This window comes from Bombina bombina, chromosome 1 (assembly GCF_027579735.1).
Source record: "Bombina bombina isolate aBomBom1 chromosome 1, aBomBom1.pri, whole genome shotgun sequence".
Classification (NCBI taxonomy): domain Eukaryota; kingdom Metazoa; phylum Chordata; class Amphibia; order Anura; family Bombinatoridae; genus Bombina; species Bombina bombina.
In genome coordinates, this window is record NC_069499.1 from 551,791,781 (window position 1) to 551,808,924 (window position 17,144).

At 42.8% G+C, this 17,144-nt stretch overlaps 1 protein-coding gene across 1 annotated transcript in view; it reads right to left on the reverse strand.

Moving 5' to 3' along the window:
* BZW1 (basic leucine zipper and W2 domains 1) overlaps positions 1-17,144 on the reverse strand; it is an 88,950-nt gene that overhangs the window by 29,731 nt on the left and 42,075 nt on the right. Inside the window, exons 5-6 of the mRNA XM_053698716.1 lie at positions 14,261-14,326; positions 14,038-14,173 (exon numbers count right to left, since the gene is read on the reverse strand). Coding sequence (XP_053554691.1) covers positions 14,038-14,173; positions 14,261-14,326 — 202 coding nt within the window. The remainder of the gene's footprint in view (positions 1-14,037; positions 14,174-14,260; positions 14,327-17,144) is intronic.

Here is a 17,144-nt window from a genome sequence, read left to right on the forward strand (position 1 = left end):
CAGGCTTTCGAGCCTGAAATAAGGCATCAATGACCGACTCGGAAAAACCACGCTTTGATAGAATCAAGCGTTCAATCTCCAAGCAGTCAGACGCAGAGAAATTAGATTTGGATGTTTGAAAGGACCTTGAAGTAGAAGGTCCTGCCTCAGCGGCAGAGTCCATGGTGGAAAGGATGACATGTCCACCAGATCTGCATACCAAGTCCTGCGTGGCCACGCAGGAGCTATCAAAATCACTGAAGCTCTCTCCTGCTTGATCTTGGCAATCAGACGAGGGAGGAGAGGAAACTGTGGAAACACATAAGCCAGGCTGAAGGACCAGGGCGCTGCTAGAGCATCTATCAGCGCTGCCTTGGGATCCCTGGACCCGTAACAAGGAAGTTTGGTGTTCTGACGAGACGCCATGAGATCCAGTTCTGGTTTGCCCCATAGTTGAATCAACTGGGCAAATACCTCCGGATGGAGCTCCCACTCCCCCGGATGAAAAGTCTGCCGACTTAAGAAATCCGCCTCCCAGTTCTCTACTCCTGGGATATGGATAGCTGAGAGATGGCAAGAGTGAACCTCTGCCCATAGAATTATCTTTGAAACCTCCAACATCATCAGGGGGCTCCTTGTACCCCCCTGATGGGTGATATAGGCTACAGTCGTGATGTTGTCCGACTGAAATCTGATGAACCGGACCGCAGCTAGCTGAGGCCAAGTCTGAATAGCATTGAATATTGCTCTTAGTTCCAGAATGTTTATCGGAAGGAGGAGCTTCCTCCTAAGTCCACAAACCCTGAGCCTTCAGGGAGTTCCAGACTGCACCCCAGCCCAGAAGGCTGGTATCTGTCACTATAGTCCATTCTGGCCTGCGGAAGCTCATTCCCCAGGACAGATGGACCCGAGATAGCCACCAGAGAAGAGAATCCCTGGTCTCTTGATACAGATTTAGCAGAGGGGACAAATCTGTGTAATCCCCATTCCACTGATTGAGTATGCAAAGTTGCAGTGGTCTGAGATGTAGGCGGGCAAAACGGAACTATGTCCATTGCCGCTACCATTAAGCCGATTACTTCCATACACTGAGCCACTGACGGCCGAGAAGTGGAATAAAGAGCACGGCAGGAAGTTAGAAGCTTTGACAACCTGACCTCTGTCAGAAAAATCTTAATTTCTACTGAATCTATCAGAGTTCCTAGGAAGGAAACTCTTGTGAGAGGGGATAGAGAACTCTTTTCTTCGTTCACCTTCCACCCATGAGACCTCAGGAATGCCAGAACAATGACCGTATGGGACTTGGCGATTTGAAAATTCGACGCCTGTATCAGAATGTCGTCTAGGTAAGGAGCCACCGCTATGCCTCGTGGCCTTAGAACCGCCAGTAGGGACCCCAGAACCTTCGTAAAGATTCTTGGTGCCGTGGCTAACCCGAAGGGAAGAGCCACAAACTGGTAATGCCTGTCTAGGAAGGCAAACCTGAGAAACCGATGATTATGATCTCTGTGTATCGAAATGTGGAGATAAGCATCCTTTAAGTCCACGGTAGTCATATATTGACCCTCCTGGATCATAGGTAGGATGGTTCGAATAGTCTCCATCTTGAAGGATGGGACCCTGAGAAATTTGTTTAGGATCTTGAGATCCAAGATTGTTCTGAAAGTTCCCTCTTTTTTGGAAACTATAAACAGATTTGAATAGAATCCTTGCCCCTGTTCCTCCCTTGGAACTGGGTGGATCACTCCCACAAACAGGTGGTCTTGAACGCAACATAAGAATGCCTCTCTTTAACTGGTTTGCAGATAATTGTGAGAGATGAAATCTCCCCTTTAGAGATGAAGCTTTGAAATCCAGAAGATATCCTTGAGAAACAATCTCCAGAGCCCAGGGATCCTGGACGTCTCTTGCCCAAGCCAGGGCAAAGACAGAAAGTCTGCCCCCAACTAGATCCGGTCCCGGATCGGGGGCTACTCCTTCATGCTGTCTTAGAGGCAGCAGCAGGTTTTTTGGCCTGCTTTCCCTTGTTCCAAGCCTGGTTAGGTCTCCAGACTGGCTTGGACTGGGCAAAATTTCCTTCTTGTTTTGTAGTAGAGGAAGTTGAAGCTGCACCACACTCTTGAAGTTTCGAAAGGAACGAAAATTAGTCTGTTTGGCCCTTAATTTGCTGGACCTATCCTGGGGAAGGGCGTGGCCTTTTCCTCCAATAATATCAGAAATGATCTCCTTCAGTCCAGGCCTGAATAGGGTCTGCCCTTTGAAGGGGATGTTGAGAAGCTTAGACTTCGAAGTAACGTCAGCTGACCAGGATTTAAAGGGACACTGAAACCAAATTTTTTTATTTCATGATTCAGATAGAGCATGCAATTTTAAGCAACTTTCTAATTTACTCCTATTAATTTTTCTTCGTTCTCTTGCATTCTTTATTTTAAAAGCAGGAATGTAAATCTTAGCAGCCAGCCTGTTTTAGGGTCAGCACCATGGAAAGTGCTTGCTTATTGGAGGCTTACATGTACCCACCAATAAGCAAGCATAACCCAGGCTCTCAACCAAAAATGGACTGGCTCCTTTGCATCACATTCCTGCTTTTTAAAGATAGCAAGAGAACGAAAAAAAATGAATAGGAGTAAATTAGAAAGTTGCTTAAAATTGCATGCTCTATCTGAATCATGAAAGAAAAAAAATTGGGTTTAGTGTCCCTTTAAGCCATAGCGCCCTACGTGCCTGAATGGCAAAACCTGAATTCTTAGCCGTTCGCTTTGTTAAATGAAAAACGGCGCCAGAAATAAATTGGCTAACTTAAGAGCTTTAAGCCTGTCTAGGATATCATCCAACGGGGTCTCCACCTGTAGAGCCTCTTCAAGAGACTCGAACCAGAAAGCCGCTGCAGCAGTGACTGGGGCAATGCATGCAAGAGGCTGGAGAATAAAACTTTGTTGTATAAAGATTTTCTTAAGGAAAACCTCTAATTTTTTTTATCCATTGGATCTAGGAAAGCACAACTGACCTCGACGGGGATAGTTGTATGCTTAGCTAGGGTAGAGACTGCTCCCTCCACCTTAGGGACAGTCTGCCACGAGTCACGTGTAACGGCATCTATAGGAAACATTTTTAAAAGCAGGAGGGGGAGAGAACGGTACATCTGGTCTATCCCATTCCTTCGTAATTTCTGAAAACCTCTTAGGGATTGGAAAAATAGTGTAAACAGGCACGGCAAAGTATTTGTCCATTCTACACAATTTCTCTGGGACTATAATGGTGTCACAGTCATCCAGAGTTGCTAAAACCTCCCAGAGCAACAAGCGGAGGTGTTCAAGCTTAAATTTAAATGCTGTCATTTCAGAGTCAGACTGAAGTAACGCCTTCCCTGAATCAGAAATGTCACCCACAGATAGAAGCTCTCCTGCTTCGGCTTCTGTACATTGTGAGGGTTTATCAGACATAGCTACTAAAGCGTCAGAAAGCTCTGTATTTGTTCTAGCCCCAGAGCTGTCTCGCTTTCTTTGTAACCCTGGCAGTTTGGACAATACCTCTGAGGGTACGATTCATAACTGCCGCCATGTCTTGTAAGGTAAACGCATTGGACGCGCCAGATGTACTTTGCGTCATTTGCGCGAGAGATATAGGTTCCAACACATTGGGAGAGCTAGGTTGTTTAACCTCCCTTTTGTCAGTCTGAGAAACCTCTGGTGATAAATCTTTAAAACCCATAATATGGTCTTCATAACTTATAGAAAGGTCAGTGCATTTGGTACACATTCTAAGAGGGGGTTCCACAATGGCTTCTAAACATAATGAACAAGGATTTTCCTCTTTGTCAGACATGTTAACAGACTAGTAATGAGACCAGCAAGCTTGGAAAACACTTTAATAAAATGTGAAAAAGCAATTTAAAAAAAAAACAAAAACAAAAAAACGGTACTGTGCCTTTAAGAGAAAAAAAAAAAAAAACTACAACATAAACTGGAAAACAGTGTTAAAAAGTAGTAAACTACAAAATTGTTACAGTGTGTATGAGACTAAAGCAGCATTGCACCCACTTGCAAATGGATGATTAACCCCTTAGGCCCCCAAACCGGATTAGAAAAACAGTAAAACCGTTAAAAAAACAGTCAAACACACTGCCACACTCTGCTGTGGCTCCTACCTGCCCTTAAACACGATTTTTGCAGGAAAAAAAACCCTCTATAGTGGACCTAGATGCCAGAGGACTCCTTTAGGGAAGCTGGATGTCTCAGCCTGAATATCAACTGCGCATAAAGTGTGCGAAAACAGGCCCCTCCCACCAAGCACTCAATGTCAGAGGGCCTTAAAAAAGTACTCCTAGGAGTAATCTAACAAGCCATGTGGAAAACTAGGCCCCAAAGATTTATCACCCTCAGAGAAAAAACGTTTTTTCTGTAACTTATGCAAACGTTTTTTACACTAAGTAATATGAGAGTTAACATGAATATTACCCTTATCTTGTAAGCATGATTCCAGTCGTTAAATCACTGTATCAGGATATACTTTCCAAAAAATGCATATATTGCCTTTGTACTCAGCAAATCTAACACTCATAAAGTGCCTAATTGCTCACTGAGCATCATTCAGAAATTCGGAATCTGAAGGACAATGAGAAGTTAAGCTGGCCTGACTGTTTTGTCGGAGGAACAAGTTGAGGCCTTTTTTGAGCAGCCATCTTTAATCTACACGTGAAGGATAATCCACAAAAAACCTTTCTAAGCTCACCATGGCATTCGCTTGCTGCCTCTTGAAGGACATCGGGGCCCTTCTAAAGCAATATCAACTCCGCTTCACTGAATCTATGCAATCTATTGTGAACCTACCTAACCCAGATGTTAAAACCCAGTCTGCCGGCAAATTGGAGGATACGCGCCCTTGTGATCCTCTGCAACTCAGCAGCACACTCCTGAATGAGATCTCACCTTCCATACGGGAGGCTGGAGGCCTCTGCCTTTCCGAGGGACAGATTGCTGATCAACAGTTTAAAGACCCGGAGCGGGCTTTGCTGCGACCTCAGCAACTATCATTGAGTTTGGACCGTTCCGGGAGTGCTAACATTCAGGTTGAGCGCTCTACTATGTGTTCTGCTGATCTGAGTTGGGGGTCGGCAATGGCGCTGATCTCCCCTCAGCACATACCGATCCAGAAACTTGCGCTGCAGGGATCTCCACCATCCCCTTTTAAAGCCGGTATCAGCTAGAACACACTCTCCCGGCTGGTCCTATACAGTGGTAACAGTCTGAGACATACTCTGGGACAGCCATGTTTACATCTTACAGGATCATTCTACTGTTAAGCTTGCTCTGGGGTACGGCATGCGATAATTACCGGTGAATCAGAGGACTGAATGTGCGATCTTGTTTTTTGGATTATGCTGTCATCTAAGGAGAACACTTATACATGCGATAATATGTGGTCCTCTTACGTTAGGCCAGATACGCTTTATAATAGACACTTCATTGCAAGCCGTGTTAACTATCACGTTAAGATACGGGCTGGACATTTTATATTTTGTAACCTCTTATTTCTGGGACTTCCTATTGTCAACTTCTGAGTTTCAGACCCATCGATGTCATAAGCCCAGCTTGATAGTTGGAAAAACAAAATTTATGCTTACCTGATAAATTCCTTTCTCCTGTAGTGTGGTCAGTCCACGGGTCATCATTACTTCTGGGATATTAACTCCTCCCCAACAGGAAGTGCAAGAGGATTCACCCAGCAGAGCTGCTATATAGCTCCTCCCCTCTACGTCACCTCCAGTCATTAGACCAAGGACCAACGAGAAAGGAGAAGCCAAAGGGTGTAGTGGTGACTGGAGTATAATTCAAAAAATTTTTTACCTGCCATAAAAAACAGGGCGGGCCGTGGACTGACCACACTACAGGAGAAAGGAATTTATCAGGTAAGCATAAATTTTGTTTTCTCCTGTTAAGTGTGGTCAGTCCACGGGTCATCATTACTTCTGGGATACCAATACCAAAGCTAAAGTACACGGATGACGGGAGGGACAGGCAGGCTCTTTATACGGAAGGAACCACTGCCTGAAAAACCTTTCTCCCAAAAACAGCCTCCGAAGAAGCAAAAGTGTCAAATTTGTAAAATTTGTAAAAAGTATGAAGAGAAGACCAAGTTGCAGCCTTGCAAATCTGTTCAACAGAAGCCTCATTCTTAAAGGCCCAAGTGGAAGCCACAGCTCTAGTAGAATGTGCTGTAATTCTTTCAGGAGGCTGCTGTCCAGCAGTCTCATAGGCTAACCGTATTATGCTACGAAGCCAAAAAGAGAGAGAGAGGTAGCCGAAGCTTTTTGACCTCTCCTCTGACCAGAATAAACGACAAACAGGGAAGACGTTTGTCGAAAATCCTTAGTTGCCTGTAGATAAAATTTCAGGGCACGGACTACATCTAGATTGTGTAGCAGACGTTCCTTCTTCGAAGAAGGATTAGGACACAAAGATGGAACCACAATCTCTTGATTGATATTCCTGTTAGTGACCACCTTAGGTAGGAACCCAGGTTTAGTACGCAGAACTACCTTGTCTGAATGAAAAATCAGATAAGGAGAATCACAATGTAAGGCAGATAACTCAGAAACTCTTCGAGCCGAGGAAATCGCCATTAAAAACAGAACTTTCCAAGATAACAGCTTGATATCAATGGAATGAAGGGGTTCAAATGGAACACCCTGTAAAACATTAAGAACTAAGTTCAAACTCCATGGTGGAGCAACAGTTTAAAACACAGGCTTGATCCTAGCTAAAGCCTGACAAAAAGCTTGAACGTCCGGAACTTCTGACAGACGTTTGTGTAAAAGAATGGACAGAGCTGAAATCTGTCCCTTTAAGGAACTAGCAGATAAACCCTTTTCTAAACCCTCTTGTAGAAAAGACAATATCCTAGGAATCCTAACCTTACTCCATGAGTAACTCTTGGATTCGCACCAATATAAGTATTTGCGCCATATCTTGTGGTAAATCTTTCTGGTAACAGGCTTCCTAGCCTGTATTAAGGTATCAATAACTGACTCAGAAAAACCACGTTTTGATAAAATCAAGCGTTCAATTTCCAAGCAGTCAGCTTCAGAGAAATTAGATTGATGTTTGAAGGGACCCTGGATCAGAAGGTCCTGTTTCAGAGGTAGAGACCAAGGTGGACAGGATGACATGTCCACTAGATCTGCATACCAAGTCCTGCGTGGCCATGCAGGCGCTATTAGAATCACTGATGCTCTCTCCTGTTTGATTCTGGCAATCAAACGAGGAAGCATCGGGAAGGGTGGAAACACATAAGCCATCCCGAAGGTCCAAGGTGCTGTCAAAGCATCTATCAGAACCGCTCCCGGATCCCTGGATCTGGACCCGTAACGAGGAAGCTTGGCGTTCTGTCAAGACGCCATAAGATCTATCTCTGGTTTGCCCCAACGTCGAAGTATTTGGGCAAAGACCTCCGGATGAAGTTCCCACTCCCCCGGATGAAAAGACTGACGACTTAAGAAATCCGCCTCCCAGTTCTCCACTCCCGGGATGTGGATTGCTGACAGGTGGCAAGAGTGAGACTCTGCCCAGCGAATTATCTTTGATACTTCCATCATTGCTAGGGAGCTTCTTGTCCCTCCCTGATGGTTGATGTAAGCTACAGTCGTGATGTTGTCCGACTGAAACTTGATGAACCCCCGAGTTGTTAACTGGGGCCAAGCCAGAAGGGCATTGAGAACTGCTCTCAATTCCAGAATGTTTATTGGTAGGAGACTCTCCTCCTGATTCCATTGTCCCTGAGCCTTCAGAGAATTCCAGACAGCGCCCCAACCTAGTAAGCTGGCGTCTGTTGTTACAATTGTCCAGTCCGGCCTGCTGAATGGCATCCCCCTGGACAGATGTGGCCGAGAAAGCCACCATAGAAGAGAATTTCTGGTCTCTTGATCCAGATTCAGAGTAGGGGCCAAGTCTGAGTAATCCCCATTCCACTGACTTAGCATGCACAATTGCAGCGGTCTGAGATGTAGGCGTGCAAAGGGTACTATGTCCATTGCCGCTACCATTAAGCCGATCACCTCCATGCATTGAGCTACTGACGGGTGTTGAATGGAATGAAGGACACGGCATGCATTTTGAAGCTTTGTTAACCTGTCTTCTGTCAGGTAAATCTTCATTTCTACAGAATCTATAAGAGTCCCCAAGAAGGGAACTCTTGTGAGTGGAAAGAGAGAACTTTTCTTTTCGTTCACCTTCCATCCATGCGACCTTAGAAATGCCAGTACTAACTCTGTATGAGACTTGGCAGCTTGAAGCTTGTATCAGAATGTCGTCTAGGTACGGAGCTACCGAAATTCCTCGCGGTCTTAGTACCGCCAGAAGAGCTCCCAGAACCTTTGTGAAGATTCTTGGAGCCGTAGCCAATCCGAATGGAAGAGCTACAAACTGGTAATGCCTGTCTAGAAAGGCAAACCTTAGATACCGGTAATGATCTTTGTGAATCGGTATGTGAAGGTAAGCATCCTTTAAATCCACTGTGGTCATGTACTGACCCTTTTGGATCATGGGTAAAATTGTCTGAATAGTTTCCATTTTGAACGATGGAACTCTTAGGAATTTGTTTAGGATCTTTAAATCCAAGATTGGCCTGAAAGTTCCCTCTTTTTTGGGAACCACAAACAGATTTGAGTAAAACCCTTGTCATTGTTCCGACCGCGGAACCGGATGGATCACTCCCATTAATAAAAGATCTTGAACGCAGCGTAGAAACGCCTCTTTCTTTATTTGGTTTGTTGACAACCTTGACAGATGAAATCTCCCTCTTGGGGGAGAGGATTTGAAGTCCAGAAGGTATCCCTGAGATATGATCTCTAACGCCCAGGGATCCTGGACATCTCTTGCCCAAGCCTGGGCGAAGAGAGAAAGTCTGCTGCTGCAGCCGTGAGGCGCAATGCATGCAAGAGGTTGCAATATAAAACCTTGTTGAACAAACATTTTCTTAAGGTAACCCTCTAACTTTTTATCCATTGGATCTGAAAAGGCACAGCTATCCTCCACCGGGATAGTGGTACGCTTAGCTAAAGTAGAAAATGCTCCCTCCACCTTAGGGACCGTTTGCCATAAGTCCCGTGTGGTGGCGTCTATTGGAAACATCTTTCTAAATATCGGAGGGGGTGAGAACGGCACACCGGGTCTATCCCACTCCTTAGTAACAATTTCAGTAAGTCTCTTAGGCATAGGAAAAACGTCAGTACTCGCCGGTACCGCAAAATATTTATCCAACCTACACATTTTCTCTGGTATTGCAACTGTGTTACAATCATTCAGAGCGCTAACACCTCCCCTAGTAATACACGGAGGTTTTCCAGCTTAAATTTAAAATTTGAAATATCTGAATCCAGTTTGTTTGGATCAGAACCGTCACCCGCAGAATGAAGCTCTCCGTCCTCATGTTCTGCAAATTGTGACGCAGTGTCTGACATGGCCCTAATATTATCAGCGCACTCTGTTCTCACCCCAGAGTGATCACGCTTACCTCTTAGTTCTGGTAATTTAGCCAAAACTTCAGTCATAACAGTAGCCATATCCTGTAATGTGATTTGTAATGGCCGCCCAGATGTACTCGGCACTACAATATCACGCACCTCCCGAGCGGGAGATGCAGGTACTGACACGTGAGGCGAGTTAGTCGGCATAACTCTCCCCTCGTTGTTTGGTGAAATATGTTCAATTTGTACAGATTGACTTTTATTTAAAGTAGCATCAATGCAGTTAGTACATAAATTTCTATTGGGCTCCACTTTGGCTTTAGCACATATAGCACAGATATCTTCCTCTGAATCAGACATGTTTAACACACTAGCAAGTAAACTAGCAACTTGGAAATACTTTTCAAGTAATTTACTATAATATGAAAACGTACTGTGCCTATAAGAAGCACAGAAAAAGTTATAACAGTTGAAAATTAATAAAAGTTATAGCATCAAATCTTTGTAAAAAACACAATTTTAGCAAAGGATTGCTCCCATTAGCAAAGGATAACTAACTGATAGCAGAAAAAAAATACAGAAATAAACGTTTTTTATCACAGTCAACTACAATCTCACAGCTCTGCTGTGAGTGATTACCTCCCTCAAAAACAAGTTTTGAAGACCCCCGAGTTCTGTAGAGATGAACCGGATCATGCAGGGAAGACAAACTTCTGACTGAATTTTTTGATGCGTAGCAAAAGCGCCAAAAAAGGCCCCTCCCCCTCACACACAACAGTGAGAGAGATCAGTAAACTGTCATAAATTAAATAAAACGACTGCCAAGTGGAAAAAAATAGTGCCCAAAACATTTTTCACCCAGTACCTCAGAAAATTAAACGATTTTACATGCCAGCAAAAAACGTTTAACATTAAATAAATTAAGTGTTATTAAAAAGCCTGTTGCTAGTCCCTGCAAATTAGGCTAAAGTCTTATGTATACAGTATAATTCCAGTGAAGTGCCATTCCCCAGAATACTGAAGTGTAAAATATACATACATGACAGCCTGATACCAGTTGCTGCTACTGCATTTAAGGCTGAGTTTACATTATATCGGTATGGCAGAATTTTCTCATCAATTCCATTGTCAGAAAATAATAAGCTGCTACATACCTCTTTGCAGATTAATCTGCCCGCTGTCCCCTGATCTGAAGTTTACCTCTCCTCAGATGGCCGAGAAACAGCAATATGATCTTAACTACGCCGGCTAAAATCATAGAAAAAACTCAGGTAGATTCTTCTTCAAATTCTACCAGAGAAGGAATAACACTCCGGTGCTATTATAAAATAACAAACTTTTGATTGAAGGTATGAAACTAAGTATAATCACCACAGTCCTCTCACACATCCTATCTATTCGTTGGGTGCAAGAGAATGACTGGGGGTGACGTAGAGGGGAGGAGCTATATAGCAGCTCTGCTGGGTGAATCCTCTTGCACTTCCTGTTGGGGAGGAGTTAATATCCCAGAAGTAATGATGACCCGTGGACTGACCACACTTAACAGGAGAAATACTGGTTCACCTCAGTTTAATATATGTTTGCCTGTTTGTTAGTTGAGCCTATTTTACTCAGTTACGTGAGTGTGTCACTGTTAATTACATTGTCACTTTTCTCCATGTAGATGACTGTAGATTAATATGTCCAACCACACATTCTCTGTCTATTTATGCACCTTATGAGCAGTTTCCTCATTGCGTTTTAGTTTAAGTAACCTCTGTATACAATTACTATGCTGGTTTTGCATTATTTACAAGGAGAGATGTCCTCATGTGTATTTCTAATTGTCGCTTATACAACGCTCTAGTTTTTATATCAAGCTGTATGTTGCTCCCCATGATTATGCTCCCACAGGTGTAATTAGCTAGCTGTGAGATTTCTGCTTAAAATATTAATGACCTAGGATGCCACATATTCTACCGAGATAACCAACTGTCTACTGCTTCTTTAATTCATAGAGGTTCCAGCTTCTTTGTTTAACTGCTTTTCATGTTAGATATAACTTTTTAAACATGTAGAAGTTGTTCCCTTTAGTGCAGATTTATTTGTTAGGATAAGTCCGGTCCTATTGTATATTTATATATAGTCAATGATTGCAAGCTCCTATTACATTTGGTATGATCACTGTAGGTGTATGTATGTTTGTCATTCTGCACTCTCAAACTCCTCTCATGTTAGTCACACACTCTGAGGGATAAATAGCACTATTACATGGTGATATCTTTATTTCATTCCCATGCCTGTTTGGCTAAGGCTGGACCTTAGCCCCTACATGTACCCTCCAATTCTAGGGAAATCTCTATTGTAACAGACACACTCCTAGTAATATGGTGCAGCCTTTGATTTGGAAGCTCCCCTGCTAGCGGCCGAAGCAGTGGGCGCATGCTTCTTATGAGTGTGTGGCTATATAGATGTATTTTAGTTCTAACTACATGTTGCCATTAACTTTTGGTAATTGTCATATAAACAGAGCTACTACATATGACTGACTCATCTACCCTTCCCATACCGGATGTCCTGACAGAAATGGAAGTCATCCATCTATATAATCAAGCTTAGCTTGTCCCGCTAGGGGCTTGCTATATCCCTTTATTGCGGACAGTCTCCTTTACCTTGCTCTGGTACATATCCTTGAAGTTTGGTTCGCCCCAGCCCAGAGTAGGTGTTTCTAGGCCCTTATTATAACCGGAGACATACTTCCTTATTGTTATTTGCCCTAACCAATTATTTCAATAGCGTAGAGTTCCTTCTATCATATCTCCCATACCTAACTGCCCACCTCCCCCCCCCCCCACCCCATAATAATGTACCTCCTAATTTAGGAGATCTAACTACACGACTTATCTTGCCTATGTCGTATTCTGTTTATTCCCACTTAATTATTTTACTATGTTGGTGTTACCAGTTCTACCACATATTTTTATACATAGCATTTCCATATACTTAATAACAATAATCTACTTTATCATAAATCCCATTAGACATAGTACCGCAACCATCACTACTTTTATGCTTGCAGCTTTTCATTTTCCCACAGTGTTGACTTTATCCCTCTTTTTTTTTTAGCATAATCAAAATGATCAGCTTCACTTACAAATCGAGTTAAAAGTTTTAAATCTAACAACTCTCCCAGTCTTAAACCTACTCAATTTAAAGTTCATCCTATTCATACCCCTTAAAAAATTGTTTTACTATATTATTAGTTACCAGCTATAACATCATGAAAATGTAAAATCTGAGGTGAATGTTAAGGGATCCATAAGTGATCTCTCCTATTTTAAGTAGCCTTCTACAAATGTTATTTTTTCTTTTCATGGTTTGAGGCCCAAGAGAGGCCTCATATGTTTGCAGAGAAGGTTTCGATTATCATTGGCATCTACCTACTTTGTCTTTCAATAGTACAATTGATATTATTAACCTTGGTTTTTGCAGCCTATAATGTATACTATATAAGATACCTTGTTATTGTTTCTCTTTGCAGGTGACTGTATATTGTTCAATTGTTTGACTTGTTTGCCGACATTTTTCCCTCAATAAAAATATTTAAAAAAAAAAAAAAATCACTGTATCAGGCTTACCTCAAATATACCAGGCATTGTCAGCATTTTCTAGACCTTATCTCTCTAGAAAAAAATATACTGAACATAGCTCAAAGCAGGTGATCTGCAAACCGTCCCCCCAACTGAAGTTTTCTTTCCATACTCTTCAGTTATGTGTGAGAACAGCAATGGACCTTAGTTACAAACCGCTAAGATCATCAACCTCCAGGCAGATTCTTCTTCCAATTTCTGCCTGAGAGTAAAACAGTACAATGCCGGTACCGTTTAAAAATAAACTCTTGATTGAAGGTAAAAACTACACTAAGTCACCACATATCTCTTTATACTTCCTTTGTCGAGAGTTGCAAGAGAATGACTGGGGGTGGCAGTTAGGGAAGGAGTTATATAGACAGATCTGCTGTGGGTGTCCTCTTGCAACTTCCTGTTGGGAAGGAGAATATCCCACAAGTAATGGATGAACCCGTGGACTGGATACACCTTTACAAGAGAAAGCTAGGTTTAAAAAAAAAAAAAAAAAAAGCCAGACATTAAACTGTCAGGGTGAAATATTTAATGTGCTTAACTGCTGCTCTTAAATACATAGCAGGACTGAGTACTAGGTTCCTTTCAGTATTCACTCTCCTTTGTGGTATGCAATCAGGGACAGAAAAGTAAGTGACTGCACTCACCTATGTCACGGTGTTGCAGAAGTACAAAAACAAACTACTATGCATTATAGTACAGTGGCATCCTCCCTAAGGTAAGAGGGGATTGACTGAGTCATTAAAGAAACAAATTGATTTTTAGCAGTTTGTTCCAAGCTCTCTTCAATGTGCGACTCCCTCCATTATGTACTGTTCAATATCTCTTTAAAATTTTAAGAGGGAACAACCAAATGTAAATGGTGCTTCATTAATGTTAGGATCACCTAATGCAGGGCTTGTCTGGCTCCTAAATATTAAACCGATTTGTTGACCCCTGACCTAATGTAAGCACTAATGCATCAGTTACACTCACCCTCTTTGACCAAGTTCTCATTGTAAAGACTGTTGAGAATTGATGCAGAGAGATTCCCATTGGCCAGAAGAATGCCTGTAAGCATGGCCAGCTTATTTCTCTCTGATTCTGAAAACCCTTTCAGAAAAAGCAACAGCTGGAAGACAAAATTGAAAGCATTGTACTACTTTTCACTTACTCTAAATAAAATGTTAGAAGAAATAAATTAGTGATGCGTCATTACCTTCTTGACCTCTTCTTCAAAGCCCTTCTCCAGGTATTTGTAACGTCGAATTAGCTTGTTAAAAACCTATGTTAAAACAAAAACAAACAGAAATTATAAGACATATTCTAGAACATTTTCTAAAATTTGGCACATGTACTTATTTTAATACTTTAGCAAATAAAATTTTGAAAAATTGTGGAAAAAATTGACCACAAAAAACAGAATTTATGCTTACCTGATAAATTACTTTCTCCAGCGGTGTGTGCGGTCCATGGCGTCATCCATTACTTGTGGGAATATTCTCTTCCCTAACAGGAAATGGCAAAGAGAACAGCAAAAGCTGCCCATATAGCCCCTCCTCAGGCTCCGCCCCCCAGTCATTCGACCGACGGTTAGGAGAAAAAAAGGAGAAACTATAGGGTGCCATGGTGACTGTAGTGTATAGAGAAATAAATTTTTCAAACCTGATTAAAAAAACCAGGGCGGGCCGTGGACCGGACACACCGCTGGAGAAAGTAATTTATCAGGTAAGCATAAATTCTGTTTTCTCCAACATTGGTGTGTCCGGTCCACGGCGTCATCCATTACTTGTGGGAACCAATACCAAAGCTTTAGGACACGGATGAAGGGAGGGAGCAAATCAGGTTACCTAAACGGAAGGCACCACGGCTTGCAAAACCTCTCTCCCAAAAATAGCCTCCGAAGAAGCATAAGTATCAAATTTGTAGAATTTGGCAAAAGTGTGCAGAGAAGACCAAGTCGCTGCCTTACATATCTGATCAACAGAAGCCTCGTTCTTGAAGGCCCATGTGGAAGCCACAGCCCTAGTAGAGTGAGCTGTGATTCGTTCAGGAGGCTGCCGTCCGGCAGTCTCATAAGCCAATCGGATAATGCTTTTCAGCCAGAAAGAAAGAGAGGTAGCAGTAGCTTTTTGTCCTCTCCTCTTACCAGAGTAAACGACAAACAAAGATGAGGTTTGTCTAAAATCCTTTGTTGCTTCTAAATAGAACTTTAAAGCACGAACTACATCTAAATTGTGTACGTTCCTTCTTTGAAACTGGATTCGGACACAGAGAAGGAACAACTATTTCCTGGTTAATATTCTTGCTGGAAACAACTTTTGGAAGAAAACCAGGCTTAGTACGCAAAACGACCTTATCTGAAAAGAACACCAGATAGGGTGGATCACACTGCAAAGCAGATAATTCAGAAACTCTTCTAGCAGAAGAAATAGCAACCAAAAACAGAACTAACAGTAACTTGATATCTATGGAATGTAAAGGTTCAAACGGAACCCCTTGAAGAACTGAAAGAACTAAATTTAGACTCCAAGGAGGAGTCATGGGTCTGTAAACAGGCTTGATTCTGACCAAAGGCTGTACAAAATCTTGTACATCTGGCACAGCTGCCAGTCGTTTGTGTAACAAGACAGATAAAGCAGAAATCTGTCTTTTTAGAGAACTCGCTGACCACCCTTTATCCAAACCTTCTTGGAGAAAGGAGAGAAACTTAGAAATTTTAATCTTACTCCAGGAGAATCCCTTGAATTCACACCAACAGATATATTTTTTCCATATTTTATGGCAAATCTTTCTAGTCACAGGTTTTCTGGCTTGAACCAGAGTATCTATCACTGAATTTGAAAACCCACGCTTGGATAAAATCAAGCGTTCAATTTCCAAGAAGTCAGCTGCAGAGAGACTAGATTTGGATGTTCGAATGGACCTTGTACTAGAAGATCCTGTCTCAAAGGTAGCTTCCATGGTGGAGCCGATGACATATTCACCAGGTCTGCATACCAGGTCCTGCGTGGCCACGCAGGAGCTATCAGAATCACTGAGGCCTTCTCCTGTTTGATCCTGGCTACAAGCCTGGGATGGAGAGGGAACGGTGGAAACACATAAGCTAGGTTGAACGACCAAGGCGCCACTAATGCATCCACTAGAGTCGCCTTGGGATCCCTGGATCTGGACCCGTAGCAAGGAACCTTGAAGTTCTGACGAGACGCCATCAGATCCATGTCTGGAATGCCCCATAATTGAGTCAACTGGGCAAATACCTCCGGATGGAGTTCCCACTCCCCCGGATGGAAAGTCTGACGACTCCGATAATCCGCCTCCCAGTTGTCTACTCCTGGGATGTGAATTGCAGATAGATGGCAGGAGTGATCCTCCGCCCATTTGATGATCTTGGATACCTCTCTCATCGCCAAGGAACTCTTTGTTCCTCCCTGATGGTTGATGTAAGCTACAGTCATGTCTGACTGGAATCTTATGAATCCGGCCTTCGCTAGTTGAGGCCAAGCCCGGAGAGCATTGAATATCGCTCTCAGTTCCAGGATGTTTATCGGGAGAAGAGACTCTTCCCGAGACCATGGACCCTGAGCTTTCAGGGAATCCCAGACCGCGCCCCAGCCTAATAGACTGGCGTCTGTCGTGACAATGACCCACTCTGGTCTGCGAAAACTCATTCCCTGAGACAGGTGATCCTGGGTCAACCACCAACGGAGTGAGTCTCTGGTCATCTGGTCTACTTGAATTTGTGGAGACAAGTCTGCATAGTCCCCATTCCACTGATTGAGCATGCACAGTTGTAATGGTCTTAGATGAATTCGAGCAAAAGGAATTATGTCCATTGCTGCAACCATCAATCCTACTACTTCCATGCACTGAGCTATGGAAGGCTGCAGAATAGAGTGAAGAACTTGACAAGCGTTTAGAAGCTTTGTTTTTCTGACTTCTGTCAGGAAGATCTTCATTTCTAAAGAATCTATTATTGTTCCCAAAAAGGGAACTCTTGTTGACGGAGACAGGGAACTCTTTTCTACGTTCATCTTCCACCCGTGAGATCTGAGAAAGGCTAGAACAATGTCTGTATGAGCCTTTGCCTTGGAAAGAGACGA